The sequence below is a fragment of the Choloepus didactylus genome, chromosome 1, assembly GCF_015220235.1.
Source record: "Choloepus didactylus isolate mChoDid1 chromosome 1, mChoDid1.pri, whole genome shotgun sequence".
In the NCBI taxonomy this organism is placed as follows: domain Eukaryota; kingdom Metazoa; phylum Chordata; class Mammalia; order Pilosa; family Megalonychidae; genus Choloepus; species Choloepus didactylus.
The window spans coordinates 191638813-191657612 of NC_051307.1; the positions used below are offsets into that span (position 1 = coordinate 191638813).

The window sequence follows — 18800 nt, forward strand, 5'->3', positions numbered from 1 at the left end:
CTCCAACACACAGCACCCAGGGTGTTTTTTGCAAAAACGCACATCACCCTCAGGGTGATGACTGGCTCATATGACCCACAAAACTCTTTGCAATTCAACCGCATATTCCCAACCCCAGTACCCACAAACCTTGAAGGGAAATGAGACTTTGCTTTGAAATCTCAGTTCCACCACTGTGTGATCTTTGCCAAACCATAGTCTCCATGGGCCTTAGCTTCCTCATCTGAGAAAGATGTGGAGAGGAAAATCCATGAGATAATGGAAGTAAAGCCCTTGGTATAGTTCCCTGTAGGTGGTAAGGCCACAACAATGTGTAACTGTAACTATTGATGTAATTTTTCTTGTTATTGGTCCTCCCTCTTTCCTCTTATTCCATGCCTGGTAGGAAAAGCCTCAGTTGAATTCTCCTCCATATTTGAACCAAGATTTGTTCATAATCCCAAAACAAACACCACCAAACTCCTTTCCAGGGAAACTGCATGGATTGCTGAAGGACAGGACAAGGCCTGACCTGAACGTTCCCTCTTTCTCTTCCCTTTGCAGAAATGAGGAGGTGCAGGGGTTCAGGGAGGGAGTGAATATAGCCCCAGAACAGAGACAGGGAAGGGGCTGGGGTCACTGCAGCTGTACCTTCCTCTATGCAGGCTGGGATCATTTACTACAGCCAGGAAAAGTACTTCCGCCACGTGCAGCAGGCTGCAGCTGCGGGCCTGGAAAAATTCAGTAATGACCCTGTGCTGCAGTTCTTTAAAGCCTATGGAGTCCTCAGGGAAGGTAAGGATTCAGCAGAGCTGGCCCCATGACCTAGCCTTCCCCTAACACTTGGGCCCCACCTGGATGCCTGGTTATATACCTCAGTTATGTTCCCATGGAAACAGTCTTATGCTCAGTGGCTAGATTCCCAGGTCAGCCTATAGATGCCTATGTAATCTATACCTAGTTGACTTTTGAGATTTTGGAGAGCTCACTACCCCTGCTCTGTGATTTAATTTCCCCCTCCATAAAATGAGTGGTTGGAGAGATGACTGCATGACTACTGAACTAATCCCAGGCTTGGAAGCTGAGAGCTGGTAGTGCAGGAAAGGGAAGAGGAGTCATTGGGGTGGATACAGGTATGGTGCAGGTGCAGGGAGAAGCCCATGCAGGTCCTGACTCCTGATGTTCAGAAGGTGATCCTGGGCTGGGGGCCTCTGAGCTGTCTGTGGCCAATGCACTGGACATGAGTGGATAAATGTAGTCAGTGGCCCTTGAGCAGCCGGGATGCCCTAAGGTGACTTCTTCATAACTGCCCCCAGCCAATAATCCCAGCTTGGCAAATGTACCTGACCTCAGACTTCTCAGCTCCAAACCCTGTAGACCCTGGCAGCCAGAACCATGGTGCCAGCTGCCCTTTCAGAGAGCCTCAGTCCTCAGGGAATTCCAGCCACTCAGGCATGCCCATCCCAGCACCCCTGAAAGTACCTTTCAGACCAGCTCAGTTCTCTGATTCTGGCTGAAACCAGGTGGTGCCAAGCCCTCGGTCAGTCCTGGTAAGGGCTCCTGTGTGTTTGCTCTGGAGCTTCCTGCCCTCCGGGCCTGGAGGTGGAAAGCATAATCACGTGTGACTTTCTTTGCAGAGCGCATCCAGGATGCCATCAGCGAGCTGGAGAGCATCCGGAATCACTCAGACGTATCCCTATGCTCCATCATGGCCCTCATTTACGCTCATAAGTGCTGTGAGACCATTGGTGAGTGCAGTCACACTCAGCCAGGCCTGGCCCAGCAGGGGAAAGAGAGTCCCACTCTAGAGACACAGCTCCTCAAGGGCTGCCAAAGGAGGTGGTTGCATTGGTGTGTGGGCAGATGCTGTTGGCCCGTCAGGAATGGCTGCAGCTCCACTCCCCACAGGAACCACTAAGACCCCATCCCTGGGCCCAAGCCTTTGAGTGGGAGCCACAGGCAGAGAGCAGGACAAAAGGAGGGTCTTCCCTTCAGATGCCAAGAGTTGGGGAGACATCCTTCTCTTCTGTTTGCCAAGATCTTGTCAAGAAAAATAAAGTCACTATGAATAATTTCACCCCAATCTCCACCTCTCTGAAGCCAGGGAGAGATTCCGAGAGATATTCCAAACTACTGTTTTCCCTATTTCCAGAATGTGGGTCTGAGACTTGGGATTCGGGGTTGGTCTGTCTGCTAAGCACATCGCTGGGCACAGAGGAGAAAAGATAAATCTTTGTCCAAGCTGGGCAACTCGTATGGAATCACAGGGACTGGGATTTCTGGTTTCCAGGCCCTGGGCTGGCCCACAGTCAGCCACATACACTGAGGGAAACCCAGTATCCGGTGGTAGTTCTCTGGGGCCTCTGTGCCTCCTGCACAACCAGGCAAAGCTCCTCACTAATTCCTCCTCTCCGGGTTTACAGACCGCGAGGCAATTCAAGAGCTCGAGGGCAGCCTGAAAGAAATCCGCAAGACAGCCGGTGGGACTGCCCTGTACTATGCTGGCCTCTTTCTCTGGCTTATGGGCCGTTATGACAAGGCCAAGGAGTACATTGACCGCACACTGAAGGTCTCCAGCAGCTCCAAAGAGGTAGCCACCGTGACCATTGGGGTGGGAGTAGGGTAATAGCTGGAGAAAAAAGCATCCAAATACAACATAGTGGGGTGGCCTGTTACCCCCAGGGAAGGCCCTGGAACTGGGAGAGGGCCATACCCAGGCACTGACAAATCCTGGGTCTCAAAGGTGCCTCCACCCAAGTTGTCTCAGGGCTCAGCAGAGGTTACACATTGGCAGCAGTCTACAGAGATTTTAGACTCTGAGATAGGTTTTCTGTGGTCTGCACTATATTTTTTTAAAATCTTAAATTGATTGCTGACATTTAGAAATAAGATTTTTATCTAAAAGTCCAGATTGGCTGATTATTTTGAGAAAATCGGATGAGCTGAACACACTGGATCTGCATTCCCTCCTGGAAGTAATCAGCTAGATATGAATAGTAGCTGCCCCCTTCAATGGAACCTGCAAGCTCTGTTTTGCCACAGTCCCCACCACTCCCTAGTGTCTTATACCTGGGCCACTTCACTCACCTGATCTTCCTTGTCCTGTTGGCATTTGAGACTGTAACATCTGGCTTGGCGCCTTCCCTCCTGAGTTCCCAAAGCTTCCCGGCCCCTTTCTTGTCTACAGAACTCCTAGAAACCCTTTGCTGACCTGGGAGGAGTGGGGAGAGCTAAGCTGGGGAAGCCCCTAGAGGTGCTGCTGAGGGTTGTACCTAGTGGGTAGAGGAAGTGGGAGGTTCAAGCCTCAGGGTAAAAGGGGCCAATCAGGAAGTGTGGGCCCCTCCAGTCTTCCTCTGGGGAGTCTGTACCTCTCTTTTCTTCTCTCAAAGGAGGAGGGAAGTTGACCAGGCACATTCTTGGTGACTCTGACCCTCTCCCTTCATTCATACTAAATTGTTACAGACTGCTAGAAGACTTCTCCCTCCTAAGAGCCCAATTTTACAGAAGGAAGAGCACTGCTTGAACCAAAGGATCATGCTAGTGGTGGGATTTGAAGCCTCAGCCTAAGCCATGCATTCTGAAGGGAGAGATATCATCCCAAGGGGATGTAAATTGGTTCTTGGGGAGAGCAGCAAAAAAATCTTAGTCTTTATGTATAAAACACAGATATACATACAGTAACTAAACGCATCTACAGAACATCGGTGATATTAAAATTTCTTGGGGGAGGAAAAAGATATCCAAAAAGTCTCTGTAGAAAGTGAATAATAATAAAAAACGAGTTGAGAGATGTGATCTAGGCCGTGTAGGGATGCTTCAGGGCAGAGGTCTTCCAAGTGCTCCTATGATCTTGCTTCCCAGGCCTGGCCCTCCGTGTCTGCCAGGAGAGGCTGGGTGAGAGCTAGAGAGGAGCTGGCAAAGGGTCCCTGAATTCAGAATGTCCCTGCTCACCCACTCAGAAGGTGTTCCCAGAATTCACATGCAGGTCCAGGTCTGGTGCTGGCCTAAGGATTGGAGAGAATCAAGATTGGTCCCTGCCCTTGTGCCCCTCCCTGACTTGCAGGGGAGGCAGATGAGTATTCAGGCAGTTATAAGGCAAGTGGAAGTGCCTCAATAAGGGGTCATGGTAGAGAGCTGAAAGGTCAGGGAAGGCTTCCTGGAGGAGGAAGCCTCTGGCTCCTGGGCTGAGTTTTAAAGATTAGTCAAAGTTAAGGGATTTGGTTTTGTTGGGAGGGGTACTGGGCAAAGGAGCAATGGGTATGAAGACCTGGCAGTGGGAGAGAGTTGGCTGCCCTGGGATTGAGAGAGGTTGTGCCTGGTGGGGCAGCAAGGAGTGGGACCTGAGGCAGGAGAGGTAGCTGGGCCAAGCCTGTGCAGGACCAAGACTTTACCCTTCATCTTGATTCCATCCCAGGGCTACGTGCTCAGAGGCTGGATGGACCTTACCTCGGACAAGCCCCACTCTGTGAAGAAATCCATCAAGTATCTGGAACAAGGAATTCAGGATACCAAGGATGTGCTGGGGCTGATGGGAAAGGTGGGCAGTGGGGATAAGGGGTGGGAGTATCTCTGGCTGGGCTTCTGGAGCCAGAGACCCACTAGGTGACCTCAGGCCAGACCCTTGGTCTCCAGCCCCTCACCTGGTAAATGAGGAGCAGAGGCCCAGAGAGGGTCAGTGACTGGCCCAGGGTCACACAGCGGCCCAGAGCCTACTCCAGTTCTCACATTCCTCCCTGCTTCTTGAGTTTCTGTCTCACCCTGCATGGGGGTCTTCCCAGGGTCTGCCCTTCCTTGATTCCCTCAGCCTTTCTCTCTTTACTTCTTTCTTGGTTTTACTCACTGCCCTCTTTCTCTGCAAATTTTTTTCGCCTTCTTCATTTCACCCTTTTCTTTCCTCTTTTCTCCCCACCTGTTAAATTCACTTAGTTGGCTTTAGGAGAAGGGAGATAAACATTTTATTATATGTTTTGTATTTTCCAATCTTTAATTAACTTCCTTTTTCATATTTGACCATCACTGAATCAATCTCTGAGGAAAAAAAAAAAAAAACTATCCTCTAATTCTCATCTGTTTTTTTTCCTTATAAAACAAATGTACTCATTTTAAAAAACAAGGGAGTCTAAAAAAAGTCAAAAAATGAATTTAAAAGACATCCTTAGCCCCACTGCTCTAAAACAACTCATGTTAATATTTTATGGCAGTGCTCCCAGTTTTTCCTATGCACAGGCTCAGGGTGTGCCTCAGGTTGGCTGTCTGAGGAGCAGAGGAGATGGCGTTCATCATGCAGGAGGTTACTGGGGAGCCCCCTTGGGATCCACACTTTGCGGGGAGTGAGGGAAGCAGAACTGTGCAGGGGGAGTAAAAGGGGTCACAGTAGCAAGGGCCTCGGCCAACTTCACCAGGAGTCCTGGAGTCAGGACCCCCTTCAGAGTGAGAACCCCCTGCCTGATAAGCTATGGACGAGGGCTGCCCCTGGGGAGGGGGCCTGACCTTGGACGAGGCAGCTGCCTTCAGCCATAGGAGGGCTTTCAGCTGCCAACTCTCCTGGTCCCGAAGGGGGGTCTGTGCAGTGTCCACTGCAGGGACATATATAGGGCATATATTATTTGATATCTTTTTCTTCATTCACTGTTTTGTCATAAACACTTGTCATTTTGGATGTTGACATATCACTTCATTATATAGGCATAATGTAATTTACTAAACCAATTTGGAAATTGGGTTGTTTCCAGTTTTGCACTGTTAAAAACAGAGCTGTGGTGAACACGTTTATGCATACATCTTCTTTATTTAGAATAATCCTCCTCTTGTTTTTGATGAGAAGTCTCTTAGCGGAGGGTTACAAGCCATCCAGAGTACAGTTTCAAGTCTTTTGAATGCACTGCCTTCTGGCCCTCAGGGCACTGTATCATGACTCGCCCAGGAGAACCTGGAGCAGTGGCTGGTGCTGGGCCTGCTAGAGGCCATGACCCAGTCAACTGGGCCTTGACAAAGAAAAAACTCCCCAGCCTTGCTGTAGAAGGTGTTTCCCACTGAGCTGGGCCCCCACGAGCCGTCTGAGTGGTGAAATAGGAAAGGGAAAGGGAAATGAATGGGCAAGTCTCCCCAGCTCTCCCCTTCGGGCTGGCCCTCCCATGGCCTTGCCCTATTCCAAACCTGCTGAGTTTCCCAAGCTCAGGGCTCAGCTGTCTCCCCTAGAGCCCCTGCCTTGCCCATCCAGGAACTCTGTAGACCTTTATTTGTTGCTCTGAGTGAGGCTCCTTTTCTGTGGGACTGCGAGGGGCTGCTGATCTGGGTCGGGGCCTGAGGATGTCCCGGCCCAGCTGAGGGAACCTGCAGTGCCCATGTATCAGGCTTTGCCCCCAGCCAGGTGGAGACACTCAACACCCCCACTTCCCTTCGTGGGCACTGACTCGGGGGCTCTTCTCTTCGGCTCTTAACAGGCAACGTACTTCATGATGCAGCAGAACTACTCAGGGGCCCTGGAAGTGGTGAGCCAGATCACCATGGCCTCAGGGAGCTTCCTGCCAGCCTATGTCCTAAAGATGCGGCTGTTCTTGGCTCGGCAGGATTGGGAGCAGACAGTGGAAACGGGACAAAGGTGAGGGGTGAGGATTGACCCTTACCGCTGCCGAGGGGTGCTGCTTTTCCTTTCTCAGCCAAGGGTGCTCATGTCCCCCCCCCCCCCCCATTTTATAAGATGGGGAAGGGAGATACTATCAGTACTTAACAGAACAAGACATAAAGGTAAATATTGCCAACAGGAGTTATGCCTCGTGATACAGTCATATTGGGAAGGGCTGGTGAGGAAGGACTGGTGTAAGCCAAGCAGGAGCCCTATCCGTGGCATACAGTGAATAAGTCAAGAAATAGAGGCCTGCGTCTACATATGGTTCAGAAGGGAAACCACAAAAAGAACCCAAAGCTACTAGTGTTACAAGGTGGAAACCAGTTACCCCTGAGGAGATGAAGGCAAGAAGGAGTGAAGGGAGAGTGGGACTATGGACTATTGTATTATTTGATTTTTTAAAACTATGGCTATGATATACTTTCATAAAAATGTTAGAGGGGAGAGGTCATTCTGTGGCTTTGAGAGAAGAGTTTTAGTAGCAGGCTGGGAGCGTGAGCCAGACAGCAAAGAGTTAAGGAGCTATTGGGACTTGTCAAAACCAGACAGCAAGTGTAGGGAGATCTTTGGAGCATTTTCCTTGTAAATAGGAATAGACAGCTTAAGAGGAAGGGATGTTTGATGGAAAGCCTTCTGAGGACAGAATTTTCTAGATAGCTGGAGCTTATCTCTTTAATCTCTAACACTTTATCTTAACTCATTTATCACAGCATTTCTAAAATGTATAATGCTGATTTTCTTCTTAAAAAGAGTTAATGGACTATTTTTTTCTTAGTGACCATGAGTCATCATTAGGAGTTGCTACTGAACTGTGTGGTAATATATAGTACTGCTCTGAAAAAAAAAAAACAAAACAAAGCGCAGACAAGCTTCTTTCTTCCTTGGGGAGGGATGGTCATGCCTCTAATGATAATTGGAATTTGAGTCTTAAAGAGAGCTGCTGGCAGCAAATTGAAAGGGATTCCACCCTGCCCAGCCCACAGGTGCCCACCTGTGCAATGCCTGCGCAGGCCCCCTGCCCTCCCCCTCCCCGTTTAGAACTGGCTGGTGTCCTTGGCGTTAGCTGGGCCACTAGCTTGCTTTAGAGGCTCCGTCTTGGGCCAACAAGCTACCTGAAAACACCTGCCTGAAGTCCCCAACCATGGGTGGGTGTGGCCTCCCTGGCCCGGCTGCCCCGTGTCTGTTCCAACAGCTGGGGCCCAGCACCACGGGCCTGCCTCATGGACGCCTTCTCAGCTAGTGGGGTTGGAGGTAGTCTCTTGTCATTTTTTAATTCTCTGCTCTATCTAGGTGTGCTTCTTTTTTCATACCTGAAGCTATTTATTGTTCCCCTTCTCTCTTATTTTTCTTCAGTCTTAATATAGTTGGTCTCCTATATTAGTCTTTTCAAACCGGCTTTGGGTTTCATTGATCCTCTCAGTTGTATGTTTGTTTCCTAATTTCTTAGTTTCTGCTCATAACTTTATTACTTCCTGCTGGCTACTTTCTTTTGGAGTTATTCTACTGTCATTTTCTAACTCTTGAGTTGATGCCTTACTCTTCCATTCTCAATCTTTCTTTCTAATCTAAGCATGTAAGTCTACAGCTTTCCCTAGAGATGCCATTTTAGCAGTGTCTACACATTTGGATGTGTGGTATTTTCATTATCATTTGGTTCTAAGAATTTTCTGACATCCATTCTGATTCTCCTTTAATCCATAAGTTATTTGAAAGTGTTCTTCTAAAATTTCCAAATATACGAGGTTCACTGTGCCCTCTGAATCATCAGAAATGGTTACAACTCTGACTGTTGAAGGTGCCTTATCATGTTGGAGTTTTGTGTGTTAATTAGAGTAACCCTCTATTAAGCAGAAAGCCATTCCCTGACCAGGCTGAAAAATATGAAGTTTCCTATTTGGAGACTGAGTATTGAAAGTCTCACACTATGATCAGAGGCTGCATGTTCACAATAACACAGGATGAAAACCAAAGTTCCCTTTCCATCTTATAGCTGCAGACTGCCCCCATCCCCCAGCGCCTCTCTGACCACCCCCAGACCTTGGTCATGTCTTTGTTAGTGGGGATATGAATAGGCTGCTGTAACAAAGACACCCCAAAATATGTGGCTTAGACAGCATAGAAAGTTATTCCTCTCTCACGTAAAAGTTTGGGTGGTGATCCAGGACTGGGATGGCAGCTTAAGTCTATAGGTCCCAGGCCCTTTCTCTTTTGTTGCTCTGGCATTCCTCAGCTGTTGCTCACAGGGTCCAGCCATCAGGAAGGAGAAAAGAGCAGAAATGGAAATCATGCTGTTTGATTTTAAGGGCACAATTGTATATCATGCTTATCACTTTCACTTGCATTCTATTGGCCAGAACATAGTCACATGGCCACAACTAAGCTGCAAGGGAACCTGGGAAATGTAGTCTGTGCATGTGCCCAGCTAATTTGGGAATTCTAATATTAAAAGAAGAATGAGAGAATGGATATTGGAAGACAAGCAGCAATTGCTGTCATACCACCCTAGCCTTGCCTATCAATACTCTCAATTTACATGCTCTCTTTCCTATTTCAGAATCCTAGAAAAAGACGAAAGCAATATTGATGCCTGCCAAATTCTAGCTGTGCATGAACTTGCAAGAGAAGGAAACATGACCACAGTAAGTTCTTTCAAGACTCAGAAGTTGGTCCTTGAAACTAACAGAGCCAAGTAGGAACCCCTCATACATCTGCCACCCCTATCCCAAGGCCTTAGAGGGTACTCTGAATCTTGGCTTCCTCTTCCCCAACACCCCCCTAATCCCCTTCAGGGAGGTCTGCTTTCGTTTGGCTCTTAGGGCAGTACAACTCAAGAGTCGGGCAGTGGGGGTGGTCCCTTGTTACCTTTGTGAGCCTGGGCAGGTGTCTCCACCTGGATAAGCTTCAGGATCTTCACTTGTAAAATGGAGATAATTCCACCCACCTCATAAGGTTATTGTAAGAACTAAATGAGATGACAGGTAGGAAAGCTTGGAACCATGCCTGGCACATAACCAGGCTGAAAAATATGAAGTTTCCTATTTGGAGACAGAGTATTGAAAGTCTCACAGTATGAGCAGAGGCTGCATGTTCACATGTGGGGTTAATGATTGTAGAAGTTGTGGTAGTGCTTCAGAATTTTTTAAGGAAATGGTTGGAATTACTCAGGCATTGGCCAGGCAGTACTTGGCACCAAACTTGCTCCCAAGCCTTGAAATCTTCCAAAGATGCCTAAAATAGCCCTCAGATGCAGTTAAAAACAAACAAACAAACAAACAAACAAAAAACATGGAATTCTTAATGAAAATTTTGGCGCTTTTATTTTCAAAAAGAGTTTGTGTTTTTAGCAAAAACATGCTCATTTTACCTTTTGAATGAATAAGAGAGAAAACAGTATCTGCCTTTGTGGAAATTAGGGCAAATCGAGAGTCTCAAAGGGGTCATGGTGGGAGGAAGAAGCTTTTAGTTGCTCCTTCCGCACACTCTGAGATTGTGGGTTTTGTGCTGGAGCTTGGGGTGGGTTGAGGTGGAGGGGTTAGTTCATTTTTAGGAGAAGTCCTTGAAAAGGGCCCCAGTATGCCTCTGGGTGGGAACAGGAAAGCAGGCCTGTCCTCGGCTCCCTGTGGCCACAGAACCCTAGGCAGCCTTCTTAGGGCCTGTCCTGAGGGCCAATCCTAGGGTAAGAGTTAGCATTTAATGCCCTTCTTCACCCCCACCCCAAACTCTGGTACCTACACACACATACACACACACACACACACACACACACACACATCTTTCTGCCCTTCTACCCCATGCCCAAGCTGCCTGGCTCTAATCTTGCTCATCTAATACAGAACAGAGTGAACTCACCCCATCTGAGTTTCTCCTCAGGCTCTTCTTTGCAGCTTGGAAGTAAGAACTCCCTACTCCTGTGTGGCAGGTGGGCAGAATAGTCCATCAGAAAGAATGCAGACTTTGGAGTCAGATTGTTCCCTGGCCAGCTGTGTGACCTCAGGCCAGTTACCCAACCTCTCTGATCCTTCATCTCCTTGACTGGAAAGTGCAGATAGTTACAGTGACTTGCAGGGCTGTGGGAATGATTCACTGAAATGACAGAGAGGCCAGGGACCCACCTGATCACTGGTGGTTTGCTAGCCTGGTGGGCTGTGGTGTGGACACTGTGAGGGTTCCTGGCTCTGCCTGAGTGGGTCTGAAGAGACAGCTTCTCTTCACAAACTCAGGAACAAAGGGGCATTGCCAACTATTGGGTGAATAATCTTCCCAAACTTCCACCTAGGATACTTTTAAATAATACTGATGTCTGGGTTCCACCCCAATCCAGTTAAATCTCTGGACGGGGGTGCGGGCACGGGTATTTAAAAAAAAAATCTCCCAGTGGAGGCTACTGTGCATCCAGGGATGAGAACCAGTGCCCAGCTGGCTCTGGTTTTGCATTGTTGCCTTTGACATTGTCTGTTTTGTTACCTGCAGGCTGTTGATCACGTTAAAAATCTGATTAAGGCGCTAGAGATCAGAGAGCCCCAAAATCCAAGCCTTCATCTTAGAAAAATCCTTGTGATTGGCAGACTGGTAAGAAGGTTCTTTCTTGATTTCCAAAACGGTGCTTCTCATTTAGGGAAGATCTCAGCTTCCCTGGAAGCCCCTTCCCCCTCTGACTTGAACTTGGCCTCTCAGCCTGGTGGCCCGCTCTCTGTGGCCCCTACCTGCCTCTGGCCGATAACTGTGACACATGGGCCCTGCGTCCTTGGCCCAGGTGCCCTTCAGAGGTGTTGCAAGGGTACAGGCAATGAGGTCTGAAAGCGCCTTTCAAGTGGGTGGGCCTTATATGGCAGTGGGGGGGGAGGTGGTTTCACAGCAGTTGCGCAGCAGAGCCATGAGGGGCCCAGCTCCAATGCTTTTTGTGGAAGTTCCTGGGAAACGCTGCCAACAGCCTAAGCCTCTCTGACATCAGCCAAGGTCCCATATGATCAGGTTGCCAAGGAATCCGTGTCTCTCTCAAATCCTTCAGCCCCAAAACAAGATTTCCCCAAGGAGGGAAGCTCTGGGGCCTCAGGGACTGGCTCTATGGAGTCAAATGCCACCGGGACACCATTTCTCCATGGCTGTGTTAGGTTCTCTCTGCCTCGTTCTCCACACATGGCAGGGTTTGTGGCTGCTAGCAGTTTTCAGGGCCACTTCCCATCAGGTGGACAGAAAGCTTTTTACACCCAGCTTCAATTTTTGGAAAACCTCTTGGTGACTCCTTAGACCAGTTACTGTGGCCAGATGGGGGAAAGGAGGCTCAGAGAGCCCAAACAGTGTGGCTCTGTCACTTGAGGTGGGTACCACATATGTGGCCAGTGGGAGATTCTCTGGGAGCTGGACACAGGCCACCTCTGTGGCTCCCCTGAGCCCACCCTGATACCCTGCCAAAGCGCCCCTTGCCCCCCATTCCTGACATGGCTCCCCATCCCCCTGTGTCTGTTCCTGCAGTGTGGGAGGCACCAAGTGATTCTACGGCTGGTGTGCAGCTTCATCGAGCGCACCTTCATGGCCACACCCTCCTACGCCCACGTGGCCACAGAGCTGGGCTATCTCTTCATTTTGCGGGACCAAGTGAAGGAGGCATCTCTGTGGTACTCAGAGGCCATGAAACTGGAAGAGAGCAGCGTGGCTGCCTTGACAGGTCTCTGCAGTCTGGGTGGGGCTGTGGATGAGGGGTTCGCAGGGTGGGAGCCAAGCAGTGTGGCCTCCACAGGTCCAGCAGAAAGATGCTGGGAAGCATTCTTTCCAGAAGGCGTGTGAATTTGGGGGTGCAATGCAAGATGGGACGCCTTTCTGTGATTCCACAAGCATAGATGTAAGGGGCACAGGAATTCTTGGAAGTGTAGTCAAAGCCACTCTGACATCGATCCAACTCAGTCCACCCATGTCCACTGTGACTCCCCTGGAGGACTGACAATGCTCCCTATACTCAGTCAGCCCTGCCTCACCTCAGACTCCACAAGGCTGGTGCTGGAGACGGTCCCCCTGTCCCTCTGGACTCACTTCTGTAGGTCCTCTCTCTGCAGGTTGCTGCTGAGCTGAAAGGCCTCCAAGATGGGCACTCCCAAGGGTTTTACTTCCTCGTCTGTCCAGATGCTTTTTTTTTTAACCCCTTCTATAAATGTTAAAAGAATTTTCTAGAGCCCCATGTTCATTTTAGGCATTTTTAAAAGCCCCCAAGCCCTTTGGTCCTTGGTGAATTCTGAACTGGCAGTGTTGAGCTTCTGTAGAGAGAGCTGTATGGTCCATGCTCATGGTGGGCTGGGGTCTTGCCTCTGAAGAGCTGTGTGCTTTTGGGCAAGTCATTTCTCCTCTCTAAATGCCCTGTTCCTCATCTGTAAAACTCAGTCATCGGAGTAGTTGATCTTGACTTCTAGTTCAATGTCGGGCTGACCCCTCCAGTCCAGCATCCTCCTCCATCCCCAGATTCCATGAAAATAATGGAAGATGCTTTAAAAAGACAATGAGTCTGTTACAACACTAGATACAGGCAACGGTACCTTCAGTGGACCTGAAACTTTGAAGTGTTTCACATTCTAGAAGACATAAAGTAGATGGCATCAAATATTTGGAAACTCCCAAGAGTCAAGGAACCAATAACCCAGCACAGGCAGAGATGGGTCAGCTGAAGAAACAAGTAGACCAGCTTTTCCTGATGTGCTCCAGGAAGAACAAAAACACAAGCTTAGGGTCACCCGAGGCTGCCATGGGGCAGGGAGTGAGATAATGGGGGGATTGCCGGAACTGTGCCCAGGCCAGGGACTACTTAATTTTCAGCAACTGTCTTTTGAGAGGCTTCTGCTGGGTGCTGGGCAGGAGGGAGCAGAGCAGAGCCCCGCATGTCTTCCCACCACCCCAGGGGCACGAAGGGCAAAAAGACTTGGCTGCTCGGAACATAGGCAAAATCCCCTAAAACATTTCCTTCACCAGGCTAGGTCCTTCCCCATTTCCTCATTCAATAGAGAGCCCCAGCTGGTCAGCCAGAGGGAAGTCCACCGTGAGAATGTTCATGCCACTCACCCCAGCCCCGCCGAGCCCCCTCGTATGTGTCCTGGAGTCACCATCTGATAACTGGCCTTTCTGGGAAAATCAAACAGCAACCTTGACAATTGTTTGTTTGTTTGTTATTAAGATATATTCACATACCATACAACCATCCAAAGTGTACAATCAGTTGTTTGCAATACCATCACATAGTTGTGCATTCATCACCACAATCAATTTTTGAACATTTTCATTACTCCAAAAAAAAATAATTAAATAAATAAAGTAAAAAGAACATCCAAAATATCCCATTCCCCCATCCCCCCTGTTATTCATTTAATTTTTGTCTCCATTTGACCTTGAAAATTTCTAAGGCACTCCACCCCAGCTGCTAATACTCATCAGTCTTGTCCCTCGTTTATACATCTGCTACCAGTCTGAAAGAGGGCCGGGTGGAACATGCAAAACGCTGTCTGCCTTAGGAGCAAAGTCAAGGCAGGATAGAGAAAATGCTTTTTTTCCCCCTAAAAACCCCTTCAGTGTTTGGAGAGGGTGATATGTCAATAAGGAAAGAAGATGCCACGATGAGAAAGGTGTAAAGAAGAAAAGAGAATTGCTGAAAATCAAGCACCTGATTGCAAAGTAAAAATCCACAGACCCAAATAATGAGACGGATATACTTGAAATCCAAGATGGGTGACCGAGAAGACAATCAGGAATAAATATGCCAAGTTAACCAAGAAATAATCTATAAAAGAAGAATAGTAGTAGGAGCAGAGGGGATTTGTCCTCCCAGACATCAAAACATATCACAGAAATAACAGTAATGAAGTTAGCTTGAGGTCAGTGCTGGAATAGATGAATGGGATAAACAAAAGGGCCAGAAATAAATAAAAAGGAGACTTCATGATAAAGGTAACATGTCAAATAAATAGTTCTTTCAATAAATGATGGTTAGACACCTGGCTATTTGTTATGAAAAAAAAGTAAGGGTAAATCCCCATCTCACATCATACTCATAACATATTCCAGATGAATTAAGTATTTAAAGATAAAAATTAAATCAAACTTGGGTTTCCCTGGAGATTCTAGTCCAATTGTAAACTCAGAAGCTGTTAAAGAAAGGGTTTTAATTTTAATTTAAACTACTGGATCGCAAAAGACACTGTAAAAATAGTTAAAGGGGAAATGTCAAACTAATAGAAAATATTTGCAACAACGGATTAATAATCAAAGTGAAAAAAAAAAAAATCACCCCGAAAGAAAAACAGGCAAAGACCACGAACAGGAAATTCATAGTAGAAAAGAAAAGGCCATTAAATATATGAAAAGATGTTCATTCTCCCTAATAATCAAAGAAATGCAAACTAAAGCTAATTACTTTTCAGTGATTGTAATCTTCGGATGGTTTGTATCATCTGTGAATATATCTCAATAAAACTGCATTAAAAATACCAATTACTTTTCATTCTTTTTTTTTTAGGCTGGCAAAGATTAAAGCACATCAGCCAGGTTGTGGGAAAAAGAACCTTTCAAATCTTATTGGCAATAATATAAATTCAAATGTCTTTGGAGAAGAAGTTGGCATTACCTGCCAGCATTTGAAATATGCATGTTTGGCCCATCAACTCTACTTTAGAAATTCGAACACACAAAAATGTCCACTGTGGTATTGTACTTTTTAAATACTGAAAACCAAAAGAAAAAAAAAGTGAAATTAGGTGTCCTTTAATAGGGCAAGGGTTAAATAAATGGTTGCATTCATGGAGTGGAATATTATATCACAAAAGGATAGTATGGTATGTGAATATATCTCAGTAAAATTGCATTAAAAAAAATAAAGGGATTTGTATGAGCTAATGGGAAAATATGTCAATAGTATATAAAGTGGAAAAGACAAGTTGCAAAATGGTATGTATGGTTGATTCCTCTTGTGTTTAAAAAAATTTCTGTTGGTATAGGCATATGTGTACTTATAAATGGATATATTTGTGTTGTGAGCATGTGTGTGTGTGTGTGTGTACATTAATAATATATAAATGCTTAGAAAAATGCTGGACAGAATATACATCAAACTGTTAACAGTGGTTATCTTTGGAGGGAGGGATTGTTAAAGCCTAACATGAGTTAGGGATGTTTTTATATATTGCCTTGTAATTTGAATTCTTCACCATAAGCCTGTATCACTCTTTAAGTTTATGACGATGTGGTCAAAGACCCCTGACCCAGGACCCCTCCGCGCCCTTTCCTTCCAGCTGTCTCATCTGTCCTTCTCATCCTGAGAGTTGGCAGGATCTGCTTGGGAGCTCGTTGTTGTTCTGTCCCTCTTCCCAGGAATCATCTGGTGCCAGATCTTAGAAGGCCACCTGGAGGAGGCTGAGCACCAGCTGGAATTCCTGAAGGAGGTGCAGCAGTCCCTTGGGAAGTCTGAGGTTAGAGCTCTTTGGGGCCATGAGTTGCTCCATGATTATGCCCCCTGCCCTCCTCCCACCCCCAATTTCCAATAGAGAGCAGCCAAGATGGCTTTTGCCTTGCCCTCACCCACCATCTCTGCCCAGGCTGGCATTGGATCCAAGACTTGGGCTTCCCTGTGACAGGTGCTGGTTTTCCTCCAAGCCCTTCTGGCGTCCAAGAAGCACAAGGGGGAACAGGAGGCCACAGAGCTCCTGAAGGAAGCGGCAGAGCTGCACTTCTCCAACATGCAGGGCCTCCCCCTGGGCTCCGAGTACTTTGAAAGGCTGGACCCGCTCTTCTTGGTCTGCATCGCCAAGGAGTACTTGCTCTTCTGCCCCAAACAGGTGAGGGGCAGGCACATCTCCATGGTGGGCTTGGATACGTGCCCACCCAAAGGTCAGAGACAGGGACCTCACCTGGCCAGTCACCAGGCTGGTCTGAGCCTCGGGCAGCCAGGGAGCCCAGTGCTCTCTGAACTTGAACAGGAAGCACATGAATCACCTGGCAGGTTGTTACAGTGCAGATTCTGACCCTGCTTTTCCGACAAGCTCCCAGATGCTGCTCATGCAGCTGATCTGTGTGCCCCACTTTGGGGGACCTTGGTAGTGGCCCCTGCTTTATCCTAGAGATGAACTTGGCTTCCTTTAACTCCCCGAAGTCTTCAAAGAAGAATGTTAGTCTTGACTTGTTGGTCCTGCTTTGCCAGCCAGTCAAGATTCCTTGTGGGCAAGGATCATATCTTACATGTCTTAATATCCCCCTCAGTGCCTTGTAATGAGTCATTCAACAAATACTTATTAACCAAATGCCGGACATCATTCTAGGTACTGGAGACATGACAGCGAATGAAACAAAGTCCCCATTCTCTGGAGCTTATTCTCTAGCACTAGATCCATTAGCTCTAGTGGATAATAAATATGTGTGGAATAAAATAAAATCCCTTTGCTGAGAAAGTGAGAGGTCCGTGAGTCTCTCTTGGAATGGGGCAAACCACAAAGCTAGACCCTGGTGTTCCTACAGCCCCGGTTGCCAGGCCAGATCATATCGCCGCTTCTTAAACAAATCTCGGTGATCTTGAATCCTGTGGTCAAGGTAGCACCAGCCCTGATCGACCCCCTGTATCTGATGGCTCAGGTCAAGTATCTCTCAGGTGAGCCCCGTGGGGCCTCTGTCTGTTCAGGTGCCGGGTGGGGCTTCTGGTCCTGGGTGTGGGTCCACTGCCTGGGATATTTTACACATCCCCACATACACTTTCCCCTTCACCAGCCCCTGTCCCCCAGGAACCTTCCTGGCCTCCCTCACCCTCAGGGGGCTCCCCGACCTGCGCCAGGTAATAGTCACTGACCTGCTACCATGTGCCAGGCATTGCTCTGAGTACTGGGATACGGTAGGGCTCAAAAGAAGCAAAAATTCCCACCCTCACAGAGTTTGCATTCTATTAAGGGGAAATTGAAAATAAGCCAAACAACTAAGCACATTGTATCATTTGTTAGCATGTGATGTTGCTGTGGAGAAGGTGAGAACCTGTACCTGTAGTTTTTAAGCCTCTGGGAGGTCAGAGTGGTGTCCTTCCAGTTTCTTCCACCTCAAGGCCCAGACCCAGGAGAGAGAGGGGAAGAGAAGGGAAACCCTCCACGGGTGTCCTATCGCACCCAAAGATCTCTCCTACACAGAGCCCTCCCTGAAGCCCTCGCTCCCTGCAGCGATCCCTCCCCCCACCCTTCCTGTCTCCCGAAACACCAGGCCTATCTCCTGTGACCTGGGGATTTCCAAAGGATCCAGAATGCTATGGCCACTGCCACCTCAGCCATGTATTTGTCCTCTGGCACTACAGTGTGTGGGCTGGATTCTGCTGGGAGCCTCAGTCCAGATCTTCATCTGGGTGCAGGGTTTACCCACAGCTTCCAGGTCTCCTGGTAGGAAGCTTCCCCCAGGAATGCTGCCAGCTGCCAGCAGGTTTGGGGCCAAAACAAGGTCTCTAGCTGCTTAGGGGTTGCCATGGTGACCTCCTCACATTTCCACTGCACACAGAGAAAGAAGCAAGGAGTCTAGGACCCAGAACAGGTATTCCCCACACGCCAGGTTATGGACCCCAAGCAGGAGCTGTTGAGGGACCTGGCTGCAGGGAGGTCCTGCCATCCCGTAGTGTCAGAGGTTCAGAGGTTAGATTAAGGGGCCCTGGATTTAAATCCTGGCTTTGCCCCTTCCATGCTGTGTAACTTACATCACTGGGTCCCAGGTCCTACATCTAAAAGACAAGGATAATGGTACCAATTTTGCAAGGCTGAGAAAATACTAAGCCAGGCATTCTAAGGTGTTTTGCATATGCCAGGAATAGAGCAGATGCTTCACAAACTGTGGTTGTTGAAGTTGCTGTTATTATTGGGTTTTGTTCTGCTGTTAGGTATGGGAATTAAGACTTAAGTGTTTCCCCAGGAGCTTCTAGTTGGAGCGGTGAAGTGACTTAGCCATCTCCCTGAAGATCATAAAGAGAGGAGGAGGGTGTTACAACGAGGTTTGAATTTCCTGCTTTTGTCTAAGTCAAGGCAAAAACTGTAGAGTTTTCATTTTAGGGAGGAACCTCTGAGTGAAGCAAAACAGAACTGGGTAAAATGTCCAGCTTGGGCATTTCTGGGTAACAGGAAATGTACAATTCATTCTGCCTTTACATATATTGGATCTCAGGTATCCCCAAGAATCCCTGGATGTAGAGGTTTGTCTTTTATTTCTA

The 18800-nt window shown here is 47.8% G+C and overlaps 1 protein-coding gene across 5 annotated transcripts in view; it reads left to right on the forward strand.

Annotated features, from left to right (window-relative positions):
• The window catches only part of TTC21A (tetratricopeptide repeat domain 21A), a 32592-nt gene that overhangs the window by 1100 nt on the left and 12692 nt on the right, over positions 1–18800 (forward strand). For all 5 annotated transcript variants that reach the window (XR_005218492.1, XR_005218493.1, XR_005218491.1 and 2 more), the window contains exons 2-12: positions 645–774; positions 1617–1727; positions 2403–2569; positions 4394–4516; positions 6423–6580; positions 9162–9246; positions 11078–11176; positions 12080–12272; positions 15950–16047; positions 16213–16413; positions 17090–17219. Coding sequence is in view for 2 of the 5 variants with exons in the window: in XM_037847490.1 (XP_037703418.1) it covers positions 645–774; positions 1617–1727; positions 2403–2569; positions 4394–4516; positions 6423–6580; positions 9162–9246; positions 11078–11176; positions 12080–12272; positions 15950–16047; positions 16213–16413; positions 17090–17219 (1495 nt within the window). In the remaining 3 variants the exon portion in view is untranslated. The remainder of the gene's footprint in view (positions 1–644; positions 775–1616; positions 1728–2402; positions 2570–4393; positions 4517–6422; positions 6581–9161; positions 9247–11077; positions 11177–12079; positions 12273–15949; positions 16048–16212; positions 16414–17089; positions 17220–18800) is intronic.